Genomic DNA, 18517 nt, shown 5'->3' with positions numbered 1-18517 from the left:
GGAAGAGGAGCACCTTTCCCAGTCTCCTTACATTTGCAGGAAGGATGCATGGGCAGCTGATCCCATTGGGCAGCAGCAGAAGGGCCCCAGGGTGTGCTGTGGCTCACTTCCCTGCATTGTTGGCACTGGTGGCCAGAGAGAGGGAAACAGGAGAGCAGTTAACCACTTTGGGATATATGTTCAGTGCCTGTAAAAAGGTATATGCTCTCTTTCCCCCCACCCCCAAAATCTTTTGTTTCCTAATCAAAAGAATGGGAAATGTATCTTAAAAAAACAAAAACAAAGGGAGAGGAGAGAGGCTCAGGGCCTGATTCTCCTTTCATTTGAATCAGTTTTACTCCAGGATAAGTATACTACTTTCACTTGAGTCACTCCTGATTACACCAGGCTCGCTGCATTGACTTCAGTGGAGTCACTACTGATCTCCACTGCCATAAATGGGAAGAGAAGCAGACCCTATCTTTAATATCAAATTTAAATAATTCTCTCTCTTCTCAAGCTTGATGCCCTATTACAGATTCAGATCTATTTCAGCCAATCTGAAACCATCCGCACAATAGGAGAGTGGTGTGACTGCCACATAGGTTGACTCAACAGTGAGCAGAGCTTCCCCCAACCAGTGGCTGGGCAGGCTGTGTGCACCTTACAGGCCTCAAACACAGACCCTCGTGGTCCCTCCATAGTAACTCTACCAGGTAAGCCAAAAGGGAGCATTTTGCTGGAGCTCCTTCTCAGCCTGTCTCAGCTATAAGTTGCTTTTTGCATCTCTTCTTTGCAGCAGGAAATACTTTCATCTCTCACCCCTGTATTAACAAACTTTGACCCTAAGCTATTAGATCTTTGTTTCCGCAACCTCCAAGACTACTTCCACTTGAACCGTTCTGCTTCTATTTGAAATAATCAGCTGTAGTAAATGGCAATAAATATCACCGTGATCCTACATGTAGTGTTGCTTTCTGACTGTGAATTTGAAAGACAAGGTTCTCATGATAACAATTAATAATAATGCATAATACTTAATACTTCTGTAGCACCTTTCATCTGAGTATCTGAAAGCACCAAACATTAATTGACTCTCATACTAACATTGCAAGGCAAGTATGATTATACCTGTTTTACATATGGAGAAAATGAGGCATAACGGTTATTTGGCCAGTGGTCATACAGTGAGTCACTGTCACAGCCTGCATTGAAACACAGGTATGCCAACTCCCAGTCCTGTGTTCTAACCACTAGAAAATCTGCCTCACTGTGTGGGATGTGCAGCAGTCCTGTGTCTACAAAGCCTCCATTATACCTGAGTAGGACTGGCCCACAGTAGGTGGGATGTATTTTGGTGCACATGTCCTCCAGCTGCAGCCGCTCCCCTGGGCTGATGTCATAGTTGTGCTTAGGCTTTGGGTAGCTAACCAGCCAGCCGTAGTCTACGCCCGTCTTTATCTTGCGATACTCATTCTCTCTCTCTAGTTGCTGTTTCTCTGCCTGCTTGATCTGCCAGCCTAGTTCCATCATTAGTGTTTCCACCACCATCTCTGTGGGGTTCCTTTGGGGAATCCGGCTCGGTGGCTCATTCCATCTGAACCAGGAAGCCAGCGACATGCTTCCCCAGTTCTTTTACCTGTAAAGAAAAACCACATTTTTGTTAATGCTTTCACTGCATTTGCTGCATCTCTCCAATTTGCAGGACTGGACTTTCCAGAGCTCAGCACCCAGCACCTCCCCACCCAGACCAGTAAGTGCTGCTGGTTGCTGAGAACTTTTGAAAATCTCATCAATAGGGGCCTGATTGTGCCTGGCCTTTGTGCAGATTTGCAGGGGGGAGAAGGAAGGTGCAAGGAGACACTGCCCCCCCCCCGACCCCTACTATGCCCATTAAAGGGCCAACCGGTCACAATCACAGCGTCTGAGTTTAGAAGAGCCCAGTGCCTGCTGCTTTATTCATTTAACCATGGGGAAGAATAATGCACTAAAGGGAACAGGGGCAGGGCCAATGCCTGAGCAACTTCCACTGCCAAACCCCAGCATATTTGAGAGCTGAGAGAGAGGGACTGTGCCCTATAGGACAATTCTCCCCACACTCCCTATGGGACAGAGAGGCTCCACGCCACCCCCAACCTAGGCCTTGAATGTTCCTGCAGTTTTCTTCCAGTAGCAATGGAGCTCTCAGGAGCTGATCAAGTATTGGGGGCAGCTTCACTGGTGCTGATCGAAAGTGGTGTGAATTACAGTAATATCTCACATCTGGCCAACCGAGGATCTGATGATAGGAAAGTGCTTTACAAAAGTGGGTATGATCATCTCCATTTTACAGATGGGGAAACTGAGGCACATAAAGGCAAAATGATTTGTCCAAGGTCATAGAGTAAGTCAGTGGCAAAGCTGGGACTCTCCTGTATGTACACGTACACACATACTCTCTCTCATGTTTTTAACACATAACGATTACTATGGTTCCTTCTTACCATTCACACCTTCCTGTTCCAGCAAAAGCTTCCACCCCAGGAGGTATTCACGCCAAAGAAGGACAAGCTGTGTTACCACCCCTACCCTCCCTTGGAGCTTCCACTGGCAGAGGTAGCTCCAGTTTGCAGCCAGGGGTCCCGAGTCCTGCCAGTAGATTGAGGCAGTGTGCTGAATTAACACATCCTGCGCTCACTCTGGCCACACTCCCTTTTCAGCCTTCTGTGGCCCCCTAGTGGAGGTGCAGATGCAGCCACATCCTGTTAATGACCAGCATATTATTGTATCTGATGATATATCTTAGTGCCCTTGTCATAAGGAATTCCTCCTAGTTAATGGCAGTGGTTAGCAGACAGCTGGCACCCAGGACTTTGGACAGATTTTTCTTGGCTTAGACATTGAGTTGCTGCCTGACCTTGGGCAAGTCACTTAACCTTTGTGTGCTTTGGTTTGTATATCTGTAAAATGGTGACAATGATACTGACCTGCCCCACAGGAGCTTTGTGAGACCTGATAAAATGGGGGATGGGGGTCACACACTCCACTGCTTCTGTCAGCTGAGTTCACTGCATGCACCAGAGGCTCCTTGCATCTCTCCATTCCCCCCACAAGCTCTCCATGTGCTACCCTTCCCCCACTCCCTATTTCAGCTATTCCTTGCACCCCACCACCCTCCCTTATGCCAGGGGTTCTTTGTTCCCCAACTGCTCCCTTCCCCCATACCAGGGTGCCCCATTCTCCCCCCACAATCCCATGCCAGGGGCTCTGCATGTGTCTCCTTTCCTAGAGGGTTGCACACTTCATTGCTTATGTTGCTTAGGTAGGCAGAGCTGTATTCCTTTCACTCCACTCCCTCTCCCCTGACAATGCTCACTCCCCTCCAGGTCCCTGCTTCCCCCCCATTCCCAAGCCTTAGAGGAAGCATTTTTAGTGGTGGAAGCAGGGACCGAGAAGTAGGCAGGCCACTCACTCAGTATTAAACTGAACAGTCATTTGCTTTTCTAGGGTTTGTCCCCCAAAACCACACGTGGTTTTGTCCAGTATTGGATGGGGGATGCCCTTTTGAAGAGAGTATTGCTCTGCACAGATCACGCTGGCGGGGGCAGAGCATCATGCTCTTCAAAAATGGCACCCCCTGTGTAGCGTGACCTTGCACACACTGCACATTTGATGACACACCAGCATGGGCAGGCCCACACCATTCCCAGAAGTACTGGAACACCCAGTGTTCCAGGAATGTGTGAATGGCCACCTTACCCAGAAGGGATTGTGGGGAGGGATGAGGAAACACTACAGCTCAACTACATAAGCAACAAAGTGTATCCCCCCCATCATGGGGCTGGCGAGTATCCTGCCTGTGTAGGGGCAGAAGTGTGTGGGGTGCCATGTAATGCCCTGAGAGCAGTGCAGCGAAGAAAAGCCACTCGCATGCGAGAACTGGGTTGGGCTGTGTCTGTCTCTTTGACACTCCTACAAATGGTTTTCCAAGTTTTCTGATTGTCACCAAAATCAAGCGGATTCTGCCCATTGATGCCTAGCACATTCCGGGAAGTTCTGGAATTCACTGGACATGGCCTTCAAAAGTTATTGCGTTGCATACAGACAAACAGAGAAATGCCATCAAGTTGTGTTTAGGGCCTCGCTTTGCCTGGCCAATAACATCTGTGAAGTTCTTTGAGATCCTCAATTGAAAAGCACTGGAGGGACAATTTTGTGACAGTAACGATGGGCTGAAGAAGCAGAGTGCAGGTGGAGATTAGATCTAGGCTCAGCTCTGGAGCCTGGATTTGAGGCTGAATCCTGCCTTTGGGCTCAATAGTGCTAAAGTCTTATGAGCTGCCATCATAAGATTTCAGCACCAAGTAGTAGAAGCCTCACAAGATCAGTTGATCCCACAAAAGTTCCATCTTCCTGCTTAGAGTTTAAGGAACTCAGGCAGCCTGTGCAAGACTTGTAATTGAATCAGTATACCTTACCCCTACTGGTTTTTGCCCACCAGAAGCTGCCCATGCCAACTACAGAAGAATTCAGTGAGTGCCAGTCACAGTCTGCTCAACACAACGGCTGCCTGGTTCCTTACTTGCTACGTGCTGTGTTGTATTCTTGGAATAAAGCCTGAAACTGCTTCAGCTGAACCTGAGTCAGTTGTGAGTGTTGAGAGTTCCACCATGTCATGGAACAAGCTAAGACCAGCCACTCTCATATTTCAGCCACATCTGAAGATAGGTTTGGGATTTGACCCAGAACCAAAACAAGAGAAGCAGGTTTGGAACAGGGCATTCAAATGTGAACACCCTCTCCTGTCTAATATACGAAGGGGTTTGGAGCTGGGGGTCAGCTCATCCCTAATTATATTATTGCTAGTCGCAGTAGTAGTAACCATAGTGTCATGCAGAGCTTTTGATTTAAACGGAGGAGTTACATGCACTGAGGGAAGGCCCTGGGACCCCCACTGACTTCTAAAAACAGGTGGCCTGACTGTTCTGGTGTGCTGGAACTGTACAAGCAGGCAATATCAGCTATTAATATCAACTATTAATGGAACAGCAAGGGCTGTCCTGGGGGGGGGAAGTGAAAGCATGCATACGCTTGCACTATTATTTTCAAATTAAATGCAACTGTTGCTGGATGTGTTTATATTGTATTTGGGCAGAACATACAACACCAACCAGCTCCTCCTAGTGTAGTCATTTTAACAGCACTCTGTATCGACCATTGTAATGACGATTATTGTTGACACAATAGAGTCCGAAGCAGATGCTCAGAGCATGAAGAAGAGCATGCACAAAACAGCATCTATTATTTCTTCTCCTAACACACTTACATGCCTTGCTGCTTCTGTCCGTTAGTCCTCAGGGATGGGCACAAAGGATATCAGCAGTGGAGGTTACAGAGAGGCTAATGTCAACCAGTTCTAGCTCGGTCAGGAGGTGACATGCCATGACTCAAAGGGGCATATGAACCAGGTGATGGGCTAAGGGCCTTGATCCTGCAAAGCACTTGGGACTAACCGAATAATCAGAGGGTGGAGAGATGTTTACATGAAGAAATATTTAAGTCAATACAATGAGCAGGCTCAGTAGGCTGGCCAAAAATTTTTCATTTAAATTTTTTTCCAATGGAAGATTGTTTGCAACAAAATGAAGATTTTCACAGGAAATATCTGCTTTTGTCACCATTTTTTTTTTAAACAGAAAACTGAAAATTCAAAACCCACATTTTTTTTAGTTTTTAGCTGAACATTTTGGGGTTCTGTGGTTATGTTTTTTTGATGAAAAAAGTCAAAATTTTCCATGGGGGATTTCCCCCTGCCCCCAAACAGCTTTAGTGCTCAGCAGCTTGCAGGACGAGATTCCAACAGGGTGTTCCTACATCTGTGGATCCAGGCCTAACACTCTGAAAGGGTTTGCCCTCAAAATGAAGAGTATTGCATCATGATCCAAATGTTGTGATGGCACCAGTTAAATATCTCAGTGTCATTTATCAGCTTCATCCATTGCTGTGTGAGCAACAAGTAGGGTTGCTAACTTTCTAGTCACACAAAACCAAACACCCTAGCCCCTCCCCTTCCCCAAGGCCCTGCCCCTTCCCTGGGGTCCCGCCCCCCACTCACTACATTCCCCCTCCCTCGGTGGCTCACTCTCCCCCACCCTCACTCAATTTCACTGGGCTGGGGGTACAGGAGGGGGTGAGGGCTCTAACTGGGGGTGCGGAGTCGGGGGTGGGGCTGAGGATGAGTGGTTTGGAGTGAAGGAGGGGGGTCCAGGCTGGGGGGTGGGGCCGAGGTATTTGGAGTGCAGGAGGGGGCTGCGGGTTGAGGCATGGGGTTGGGGTACAGGAGGGGGTGAAGGCTCTCAGCTGGGGCCACGGATGAGGGGTATGGGGTGTGGGAGGGAGCTCTGGGTTGGGGCAGAGGGTTGAGGTGTGTGTGGGGGGTGAGAGCTCTGGGCTGGGGGTGCGGGCACTGGCGTGGGGCTGAGGGTTTGGGGTGCAGGAGGGTTCTCCAGGTTTGGGGGGGTCAGGTCTGGGGCAGGGGCTCAGGGTTGGGGCGTGGGCTCACCTTGGGCGGCTCCCAGTCAGCGGGGCAGCAGAGGGGCTAAGGCACGCTGCCTGCCTGTCCTGGCACTGTGCTGCGTGCACCCTGGAAGCGGCCAGCAGGTCCGGCTCCTTGGCCATGGTCCAGGAAGATCCATGCGCAGCTCTCGCCTGCAGGCAGTGCCCCCCCAGCTCCCATTGGCCGGTTCATGCACGCAGAGCCCCATGACCCCCCACCTAAGAGCTGGACCTGCTAGCTGCTTCCAGGGGGCAGCGTGGTGCCAGCCAGGATAGGTAGGGACTAGCCTGCCTTAGCGCTGCAAGTCTGGTCGGCAATGCTGACCGGAGCCCCCAGGGTCTCTTTTCGACCCTGCTAACAGCATGTTTACAAAAGAAGGCAGGGATCTGGGATGGTTCAGGTTTTGAGTGTCCAATGGGAGGCCTTGACTTCAGATCCTCAGCACTTCTGAAAATCAGTCCCTCGGAGTCTCAAGTTGGGCACCCCAAAATGAAGCCTGGCAGAATTAATGGACACTTCTGAACAGTTTAGTCTATTTTTTTTAAAACATAGAAGGCAGCAGCAGCCATGCACTAGCAGAATGAAAGCCTCATAATAGAGCTAGTCAAAAATGTTCTGCCAAAATGCTTTCTTTGATGGAAATTTTTTTTTTTTTGGCAAATCAAAATTTTTTTATGAAAAGTGTCCATCTGTGTGACAAGAAAATTGGATTTTCATAAAAAGGTAGACAAATTTTCAGCTTTAAGTAACTGAAAACTTTTTAAGTAACTGAAAACACCACTGTCAATTAGCCTGTTCTTATTACTGTCTGAGTCTGACCTCACACTGGTATATACGCACCAGTGTACACACAGCCTAGTGAGAAAAGAGCTAGGCCCTGAACGGGTAACTTGTGAAGCTGAACAGATTATGACCTTCCAACATCTTCCAGCTATTTCCATTGCTGGCTGTTTCATTAGAGGCAGCAGGGCCCCTAGTGGATAGGGCAGGAAACTGGGAGTCAGGAAACCTGGGTTTTAATTCCCACAGACTCACTATGGGTATGATCTTGCAATGTGGTGAGCTCTTCTTATGGCCTTCAGCTTTTTGATCTGTTTCAGTGGCTCTTTATCAAAGAGACTAGTGCTGTGAGGGAGTACACCTTTGAAAGGTGTTGCTGTAGCAGGGCATCAGAGCTGTGCCGCAAGATGATAATCACTTAGGAAAAGAGTTCAGGCACACTGGCATCAAAGGGAGTTTGGCCTGAGCAAGGACTGCGAGTTGATTTGTCCAATCCCCACTAAGTACCTAAGTGACTTGGGAGTACAAGTCCCACAGGCTTTCAATAGGGCTTGTAGTCCTCAGTGTCCTAGGTGCTTTTGAAAAATCACACACCCCAACAAGAAGGGTGTAGGGCAGGCAGAGCAGATTACCTGCAATTCACACTGCCTGTTTTCGAACAGAGGGAAAATCCAGTCCAAACATCTCATGCAAAGCTACAGTCAGTGCTAGTTGTCCCGAGGTGGTTCTTGTTTGCATGAAGCTGTTTCTCCATCCTCCTCCTTTCTAGTACTGGAAACTGGCCACACTCAGTGGAACTGACAAGCCACCCCCACTCATCCTGCCATTGGTCTTTTCAGCCCAGGGAAAGGACCAGGGACTCCACTAATTGCAACTGTTTTCAATTCAAAGTTCACACTGGGGCTAATCATTAAGTAACATTAAATGTCTTTTCTATTAGGAAGGACACAAAGGACTGGGGCTTACAGTCAGGTTGCAGGATGCTGATGACCAAGGGGGCATCTGTGGTAAATAAAAACAGTGCTGCATCTGGATACAAATCCTTCTGTTGGACAATAAGTCAGTTTTGCTGCTACTCAGAGTAGTCCATTCATGTTTCAGAGAGCTGGCTTTGACCATGCTCAGTTTATAAACTGGTCAAATACTAATAAATTAAAAATATAAACTGTTCATAAAAAGCTCCACTCCAGAAGTAGTGTAGAGTTTCAGGAATTTTGCCTATTCAACTCTATATTTCCTTTTGGAAATAACACCTTCTCCTCAGAGTTGACCATGTTTGACATCAGATAGTATATTTTACATGGTTGCTTTTTCAATGTACATGTATAACTATAACTGTATCTAGATGTACATGTAACTGGATTATACAATACTTCTATACATTGCTGGATGTTAATGTTGGCCTAATGGGTGTTTCCTTAATTGTCAGTGATTGCATTCAGAGGAAATGCCATTGAGTAACCTTAGCTGTAAACTAACAGCTCTTTCTGTGTAGGAATTTCCTTGTATTGTTAATGATAAATAAAATGAAGTCTCCTAACCTGCCTCTCAACACCACTTATGTGCTCTGACTCACCAACTGCCCCTGGATTTCTTTCCCCCCCACCCTCTTGTGTCCTGCTTCTATATGTTCCAGGCCTCTCTCCCCATCCTTTCCCCACTCCATCCCCTGTATCTCCACCAGCTCCCTGTGATTGCCTCCATTCCTCTTCCAAGTCTGCCTCCCTTGACTCCCTCAATGTTCCCCCTTGTGCTCTTTGTCTCTGGCTCCCTGTTCCACCCTTAAACATTTATAAATATAAAGATATAGAAGAGGAAGAGCCAGGAAGGGAGGAAATCAATAGGGGAGCTAATGCAGACAATGAACTGAGGAGCCAGGAAAGTACCAAGCCTATGTGTGTTGTGGCTAGGGTGACCAGGTGTTCAGTTTTCTACTGGAACACCTGGTTAGAAAGGGATCCTGTTAGCTCCAGTCAGCACCGCTGACCGGGCTGTTGACTGTCCAGTTGGCAGTGCCATGCAGCAGGTCTGACAGGCTCCCTGCTAGCCGCCATGCCGTGCAGCTCCCAGGAAGCAGCAGGCATGTCCTCCCTCCAGCTCCTAGACGTAGGGGCAGCCAGGGGTTTTGCACGTTGCCCCCGCCCCAAGTGCCATCCCCGCAGATCCCATTGGCTGGGAACCGCAGCCAATGGGAGCAGCGCCTCCTCCAGTACCCCAAGCCCTGCATCTCTGGCCCTACCCCAGAGCCCGCACCCCCAGCCAGAGCCCTCACCCCCTCCAGCACCCGAGCCCCAAGCCAGCCCATTGAAAACGAGCGAGTTAGTGAGGTTGGGGAGAGTGAGCAACAGAGGGAGGAGGGATGTAGTGAGCAGGGTGTAGGGCCTTGGAGAAGGGGCGGGGAATGGGTAGGGCCTCAGAGGAGGGGCGGGGCAGGGCAAGGGTGTTCAGTTTTGTGCAAGTAGAAAGTTGGCAACCCTAGTTGTGGCTTCCTAGGTCAGCTACCTACCCTTCCCCCAGACCCACTACTGAGCTGTGGTATACATTTCTTTGACTAGCTAGGAGGCTATTCTGACTGCAGGCTGCACATATAGACAGACAGACCCTGATCCCCTTCAGGGTCCTAGAGATCAGTCATGCTCAACCCAGTCTGACAAACTTGCTAAGTTTTGTTAGAAGATGTCTGCTGTGTTGTGAATCACAGGAGGTTTATCAGTTGGAGAATGTGCTTCCATGGCAGAAAGAAGAGTTCAGCAAGCAAAGTTCTCCCTTTCTCCCTGACACCATGTCCTTGCCTACAACACCAACAAAAGGGGGCATGAATCAGTGTTCAGGTCACACTCCCGGTCACTACCTGGCCTGGGACAGGAAAGCTAATCATCTAACCAGCAGACCAAATTTGGTGATGAATCCTGATCACATGCCACCTGAGGCACGTTGTACATACACTAACAAGAAGACAGCAACAAACAAAATGGAGGGAGGAGGCAGAAGGAGAGACTGGCAGTCAAATTGGGTTGAAAAGCAGGGTTTGGATCTTGGAGGGGCACACTGTCAAACTTACTATAGAGTTCTATTGATTGCTGCTTTCAACTACCTGAAAGGGGGTTCTAAAGAGAATGGATCTAGACTGTTCTCAGTGGTAGCAGATGACAGAACAAGGAGCAATGATCTCAAGTTGCAGTGGGGGAGGTTTAGGTTGGATATTAGGAAAAACTTTTTCACTAGGAGGGTGGTGAAGCACTGGAATGCATTACTTAGGGAGGTGGTGGAATCTCCTTCCTTTGAGGGTTTTAAGGTCAGGCTTGACAAAGCCCTGGTTGGGATGATTTAGTTGGGGATTGGTCCTGCTTTGAGCTAGATGACCTCCTAAGGTCCCTTCCAACCCTGATATTCTATGATTCTGTGATCATCAATCCAACTGTCCTCTGAACAGCAACTGTGTTAAATCTGGAGACTAAATTCAATCACTGACATCTCAAATGGGAGTTTTAATCCTGCTTTAAGTGAAAAGCTCAGCACAGCCCTAATTATGAAGTTGCTACTGACGCCTCTGTAATATTAATTATATAACATGCCATACAATTGTAATAAAAATATCTGCTTTCTTCCTCCCATAGTTTTCAGTAGAATGAACTACATCAAAAGTTTTCCACTTTTTCCATACGGGGACCTCTTTTTCCATACCAGGGCCCCCAGCACCACCACCCCTTCCCATCTAGCCAAGATCCTCCCACCTTTATACTTAGCAATAGGGGAAGGGCAAAGTGATTATGACCTCCTGATACCTATTTGCAACCACCTTGGAGGTCATGACCGCAGTTTGAGAAGCCAATCTATGTAATAAACCATAAAAATGGAAGGAAAGTCTTGTACTTAAGAGGCAAGATTGGAAGTCAGGAAACCTGGGTTATATTCCTCGCTGTGCCACAGACTTCCTGTGTGATTTTGGACTAGTTGCTTAACCTCTCTGTTTCCTCATTGGTAAAATGGGCATAATCACATGTATCTATCCCACAGGGATGTTGTGAGGCTTAATTCGTTAGTGCCGTCAAGCACATTGACCGTCTCACCTACAAAGCAGGACAAATATAATGAGTTATGCAACATCTTTCTTCTTCCCGACAAGTGGAATTAAAAGGCATAATTCTTGCGCACATTTCAGTTATTCTGTTTTGTACCACAGTGGACAAAATATTGTTTGTTTTGCTTTACAAGCTGGACTATCCAAGTGTTATGGAGGAAACAAGATATGGGATACAAAGGGAATTGTCAAAGTAATTAACAGATGTCAGAGGACATGACCCTGTTTCAAATACCAGGGAGGTTTGGATAACTGAGGTACCTGTAAGTGTAACACTGTAAGGCCATGTCTACACTAAGGGTGCTACAGTCACACAGTTGTAGTGCTGCAGCTGTGTTGCTGTAGGTCCATATTGTAGAGGCTTCCTACATTGGTGGAAAGGGGTTTTCCATCACTGTAGTTAATTCACCTCCCAGAGTGGCGGTAGCTCGGTTGATGAAAGAATTCTTCTGTAGACCTAACCGTATCTATACTGCGGCTTAGGTCAGGTTAACTTTGGCATTCAAGGGTGTGGATTTTTCACATTTGATATAGCTAAGTCAATCTTAAGTGTAGACCAGGTCTAAGTGAAACGTATTTATTGTCAGTCTTCCTGGCTATAGGCTTTGCAGGGCTGTAAATAGTCTGACATGATTTCTAGGGATGAGCTAATTCGAAGGTGACAGTTTGGAATGCTAGCAGTCGACTTCCAGGTAAGGCCCTATCCTCCCATCCCTTTCTTACATGAGTAGAGCTTACTGACTCAAGTAGTCAGTAACATCAATGGAACAAGTCAACGTCAGGATTGGGCCCTGCCATTATATTAGGTTGCTTTTGATAGAGATGTGACATGACTGACAGTAACTTTCAGCGGCATGTGATGAGTACATTTTTAGCTCCAAGTACAGCATATCATTTTTGTATTTTATATTATGGAGTAGATGTACATACACTGAGCAGAGGACCTGGCCCAGTGTATATTGTACCGCTTAAAGGGTAATTTAAGGGAGAACAAGAAAATCTTACACAAGGTGCTGTGAGATAAAAGGCTAAACACAAATCAGGGGATATAAAGACATCATAATTTCTTCCAAGATGCATACTACAAAAGTGTTGCATTTTCTACATTTAATGGCACCCACAAGATTATGTAAGAAACCTTTTTATAAAATTAAAAGCACATGACCTTCCGTATGATTGTATAATTTCTGAAATATTTTGATTCCTAGAGATTTGTTGTTATAAAAGAAAAACTTTTTTCAATGTGTTTTCAACATACACTTTAATTACAAGAGAGTAAAGGAACATGACATGGACTGTGACATGAACACTGCAACGGTCATGATCAGAAGTTATAGAGAAAGCATGTGTTTTGGCTGATTATGAGAAAATATAACAAGGACCATGTGCTACTAAGCAGAAAAAAATATATCTACTCCAGATCTACAGCTGATGTAAGAGCCATAGTTCCATTGACTTTAATGGAACTACATTGTGTAAATCCACATAATTCAAATGAAGCCAAGAGTTATGTTGATTTACGGCAGCTGACCTTTATATGTCAAATAAAAAAAGCCAACAGAGTAGATCCCTAACTATGGCTAGGAATCTCCACAAAAGCTAACCTTTATGTTATCTGCAGAAGCAAAAGGGTTTTTGTTTTGTTTTTCACAATTTGCTTCAAATGCATAATAGCATTTCAGTCTGCCTACCTATCAGAGCAAATCAGGTTCATCTGCCAAGACCCAGAACTATTTTCATGCCAATTTCCCACACAGACTTCAAGCACTAAACATTTTCTAATGCAAACCACAATAAACAAATAAATAAATAATACAAATGATATCAGTGGAGTGGTTTAAACCTAATAAGTCAGGAAGTTCAGAATTAAGACAAACACCCTTTCCTTAATTCAGCCTCCTGGGCCAATTGTATAATGTTGATGTTTGCTGCTTCAGGGCTGCCATATTTTACCCAAGAAGTGGCTGCATGTCTGGGATGGAGCAGGTAATCACTAGATTCATATATCTTAAGTCCAGAAAAGATCATGTAGTCTGTCTTCCTGCATAATACAGACTATCAAATTGCACCCAGTTATGCCGTAAATAAGAGGTAAACAAAGCCCGTTGCCAACTGTGTCCACATATCTACTCAGGGGATACCATCACAGGGCCTAATCACATCAGCCACAATATCAGAGGCTTGTTCACCTGCACATCTACCAATGTGATATATGCCATCATATGCCAGCAATGCCCCTCTGCCATGTACATTGGTCAAACTGGACAGTCTCTACGTAAAAGAATAAATGGACACAAATCAGATGTCAAGAATTATAACATTCAAAAACCAGTTGAAGAACACTTCAATCTCTCTGGTCACTCGATTACAGACCTAAAAGTAGCAATTCTTCAACAAAAAAACTTCAAAAACAGACTCCAAAGAGAGACTGCTGAATTGGAATTAATTTGCAAACTGGATACAATTAACTTAGGCTTGAATAGAGACGGAGTGGATGGGTCATTACACAAAGTAAAACTATTTCCCCATGTTTACCCCCCCCCCACCACCATTCCTCAGCCGTTCTTGTTAACTGCTGATTATCACTACAAAAGGTTCCCCCTTCCCCCCTCTCCTGCTGGTACTAGCTCACCTTAAGTGATTGATTGTTTCATGTTCTCTATGTATATAAATCTCCTCACTGTATTTTCCACTGAATGCATCCGATGAAGAGAGCTGTAGCTCACGAAAGCTTATGCTCAAATAAATTTGTTAGTCTCTAAGATGCCACAAATACTCCTTTTCTTTTTGCGAATACAGATTAACACGGCTGCTACTCTGAAAAGAGGTAGAAAGGAATCCCGCTGGAACACATACCATTAGCAACATCTCTTTCCTGTCATTTTGTAGCTTATCTAATTTTAAAGATATGTTCAAATAATGTTAAGGATCTGGTGTAAATCCACAATACTAAAGGATTTCAGAATTAAAACTAAATATATATCCCTGACTCACCCATTGTTAATCCTTAGTTATTGTAACAGTATTCCTTAGCCACAAAAGGGTGAGTCAAGGATGTAACTTCAGCTCAGGAATCCCTTGCATTGTGGTTTATACCACAGGCTTATTTAAACACAACACATTATCTTCATATTAAATGAACAGAGTTATTGCTCATGCGCTGTGGCCTCGAATTACAAATTCTTATATCAATGGATCTGTTAAGGTTAACAGAGTTTCCTATCAGGGGTAGCGGTGTTAGTCTGTATCCACAAAAACAACAAGGAGTCCGGTGGCACCTTAAAGACTAACAGATTTATTTGGGCATAAGCTTTCGTGGGCTAGAACCCACTTCATTAGATGCATGGAGTGAAAATTACAGATGCTAACATTAGTAGACGTGGAGGTGAGAGGACCCAACCACATCAGCCACACCATCAGAGGCTCATTCATCTGCACGTCTACTAATGTTACATATGCCATCATGTGCCAGCAATGCCCCTCTGCCATATACTTTGACCAAACTGGACAGTCCCTATGTAAAAGAATAAATGGACACAAATCGGACATCAGGAATGGTAACATACAAAAGCCAATAGGAGAACACTTCAATTTACCTGGACACTATAACAGATTTAAAAGTAGCTATACTTGAACAAAAAAACTTCAGAAACAGACTTCAAAGAGAAACAGCAGAACTAAAATTCATTTGCAAATTTAACACCATTAATTTGGGCCTGAATAGGGACTGAGAATGGCTGGCTCATTGCAAGAGCAGCTTTGCCTCTCCTGGAATTGACACTTCCTCATCTATTATTGGGAGTGGACTACATCCACCCGGATTGAATTGGCCCTGTCAACACTGGTTCAATTTGTGAGGTAACTCCCTTCTCTTCATGTGTCAGTATAATAATGCCTGCATCTGTAATTTTCACTCCATGCATCCAATGAAGTGGGTTCTAGCCCACAAAAGCTTATGCCCAAATAAATCTGTTAGTCTTTAGAGTTTCCTATATTATTTCTATATTCCCATCATAAACCAGAATATGCAGATGGGATGGCATGAACTCTATAACCAATCCATCATCTGGAAAGTTTTGAAGGGATATTTTATTCACAACAGATACCATAGTGGCATATGGTGGGAATATATATTCACAGGAGCATGTGTATCTGTGTACAACAGAGCCACCATCATGAAACTAATAAAATTCCTACTGAAAATATTTACTGTGGGCTAAATCCTGAAGATCTCACTCACTCCCACACAGGCAAAACTCCTAGATTACTACATGGGAATTTTGCCTGTGTAAATATTGCAGGATATTGGGCTCAGTCTCAAAGTTTGGTGTAGCACAGTAGCTGCTTAAAAATACGTATTGATATGAAATTAGTGCTCATGACAACAATGCCAGTTTTCCAGCACTGAAAACTGAACTCCTCTCTCCATAGAACAAGTACAGAAAAGACAAAAGCAGGCAAGCTTCCCTTACTCTGCAAAACCCATTTAGTCCCGAGCTTCTCTGCAGAGAAGCCTATCAATAATGCCCATTAGGACAGCCGTACCTGTCCACTGAGACTCCAAGCAGCCTTCCAGGAGGTAACTGCTCTTGGTCATTACCAACCTTTGCTGAAACTAAATTGCGTTAATTAGCACTGAGAGCAGAATGTGTGCCTCCATTACACTGGAATAAACGCAGAATAACACAACTGATTTCAGTGGAATTATTCTGGATTTACCCAGATGTAATTGAGAGCAGAATTTGTTCTGGGAGTGTGTAAAAAATACCAGCTGCTTACAATTCCGCACAAATATCTTGATCTGAACAATACTTAGAAGCTAACATTGCTTTTCTCTTGTGTTCCTTTTCTTTATATGTACCCTGTTACCTCATGCTTAAACCACCATCTTAGTGACCACTATTTAAATTAAGTTCAATTATAACATCTGAGCTGGTAACCCATGTTCTTCTGAAAATACCAGAAGATCACAGGGCCTGATCCAATCCTTATTAAAATCAGTGGAATTATTCACATTACTTTTAAGGGCTTTGGATCAGACCTACAGTTTTTATGGACAGAGAACTCTGTTTTTTTAATTTTCAATTAGAGGATGATATAAGATACTATGATGAAGCACATATAAGTCCTAGATAGACAGACATATACTTTCATTTTAAAAACAGCCGAGGGTTAGTTTAAAAAAAAGCATAAAAGCATATGATATTTTATTACCCTCATCTCACTAAGTGACAGCACAACAAATATTTTAGGACCTAATTCTTCACGTGTCACTCCAGTTTTACAGGTGTAGTCATTGCCACAGAGTCTGGTTGAGTTATCCATGCGTAAAACTGGAGTTACTGGGAAAGGAATCAGCCTCCTAGTTTTTAAATTGTGTTTTAAATAAGCACAGCATCCGGGGAAACGACCAAAACAAGCACAGTGGTATACCAAGATTTGATTTCATGTGGATGCATGACCCCTTGTAATGACTGTCACAACAGTCAATGGATGGTCTGTGACAGAGGCTGCCCAGTGAATTCTAACTCATTTTCCCCTGGTAGAATTCCCTCAGTTAAATGTAACTTTGCTTGATTTCAAGACTGCAGTAGTCTCGAGTCACTTGTTTGTGCTCGTTTATTCCTTGGAAGGTGGAAAGTCAAATACAAACGAACCTACTCCGGGCACTTTCTATGCCAAGTCAGTGGTAAATACTGACCGCCAATTTCGAAACTCCTAAAGGCGGCTGAGGGGGAGCAAGAGAGGAACATACCTCCAACCAGAGCAGACCGGGTCCCCGCGCTCCGGGCAAAGGAAAAGCCCCGCAGGCTCCGTCCAGCGCCCGAACCGAGCTCCCGTGCGCGGAACACGCGGCAGCACCCAGCCCGGACACCTGGAGACCAGCCCGGCCTCTGGGGCCAGCTCCCACCGCTCCACTGGGTTGTGCCGCCTGCCGGGGACTGGCCGCCTTTTAGAAGCGCTCCAGCTTCCCCGCCCCTGGCACCTGCCCAACCCCAGCCGCCGCCCCCCTGGGTCCCACCGCCGCCCCTGCGCTGCCTGCCGCTGCAGTCCCCGGGCGGCCACCGCGGAGGGGACCCAGCCCCGCCCGAGGCATGTGCCCGGGCTGGCACCCGCCGAGAAGTTGGGGAGCGATGGCCGGGAGCCGGGCAGGGCCGCTCCGCCGGGCGCTCCCCGGAGGACACGGCCCGCGGGGGACAGTGCCCGGGCTGCCCCCAGCCGCGACCTCCGGCAAGGCGGGCTAGCCCCGGGCACGCCAGCGAGAGCCGGGCGCTGGGCAGGGCAGGCCGGTGGGCACCCCCGCCGCGCGCGTCTGCAGGCTGGACGCACCGTCCCGGTCCCGGGACTCTGCCCCGCCGGCACGCGCCCCGCCGCGCTCCTTACCCGGGCCGGGCCGCGGCGGGACTCGGGCGAGGAGCGGGGGCGCCCGGAGCCGCGCGGCGGGAAGCCCGGCGGCCAGGGGCGCGGCGCGGCGCCCGGCGGCAGACTCCGAAGTGACAGGCGGGGCAGCGGGACAGGCGGCAGGCGCTGCCGGGTCGCCGCGGCCGGCGGGATCCGCCTCCGCTGAGCGCCCGGCCCCCGCCCAGCTCCTGAGCGGCGGTTGCCATAGAGACCGAGCTAAGCCGAGGTGGCTGAGAGCGGGGCTGGGCCGGGAGGAGCCGCGGGGCGGGGCGGGGCGGGGCATGGGGGTGAGGCCGAGCTCGCGGGAGCGCGGGGCCACCTGCTCCACTGGCTGTCAGGGTGCGGGCCCCCAGTCCTGCCCCACGTGGGTCCCGCCAGCTTCTGATCTGACAGCTCGCCTCGGTGCCACGTGGCCCTGAGAGCGGGGGCCCGCGCGCCGCTTCCCCGGAGCCGCTGCAATCGCCGTCCCGGCTTGGCGTTACTCGCTCTGCGGCCACCCGCCTCGCAAGACTCCTCGGTGGTCTCGTCCCCACAGCGCAGCGCCCTCCTAGGCCTGGACGCGACGGTTAGGGGTCCGGGTCCAGCGGCTCGGGTCAGCCCATGGGACCATGTGTAAAGTTCGCGTCTGCATCCAAGCACTCCCGAAGTCTGGAAATGCTCAGAGCCAGGGGGTTTGGTTTGAGACCATCTCTAAATTCCCCAGCAGTCTGGGAGGAAGAGACGCTAATTTATTTTGTTAC

General features: G+C 47.3%; 1 protein-coding gene across 2 annotated transcripts in view; it reads right to left on the bottom strand.

Moving 5' to 3' along the window:
- The window catches only part of RD3 (RD3 regulator of GUCY2D), a 32505-nt gene extending 14556 nt beyond the window's left edge, over window positions 1–17949 (bottom strand). Inside the window, exons 1-2 of one of the 2 annotated variants that reach the window (XM_084622704.1) lie at window positions 17760–17949; window positions 1298–1618 (exon numbers count right to left, since the gene is read on the bottom strand). In XM_084622704.1, the coding sequence (XP_084478830.1) occupies window positions 1298–1599 (302 nt within the window). In that variant the 5' untranslated portion in view covers window positions 1600–1618; window positions 17760–17949. Of the gene's footprint in view, window positions 1–1297; window positions 1619–17130; window positions 17166–17759 lie in introns of those variants that run through there. The other variant, XM_084622705.1, reaches the window with a different exon arrangement.
- Window positions 17950–18517: the final 568 nt, after the last annotated feature.

Source organism: Lepidochelys olivacea (assembly GCF_965140295.1).
Source record: "Lepidochelys olivacea isolate rLepOli2 genome assembly, chromosome: 3".
In the NCBI taxonomy this organism is placed as follows: Eukaryota; Metazoa; Chordata; order Testudines; family Cheloniidae; genus Lepidochelys; species Lepidochelys olivacea.
The sequence above is the reverse complement of the archived record's forward strand: the minus strand, read 5'-3'. Positions and strand labels throughout refer to the sequence as shown.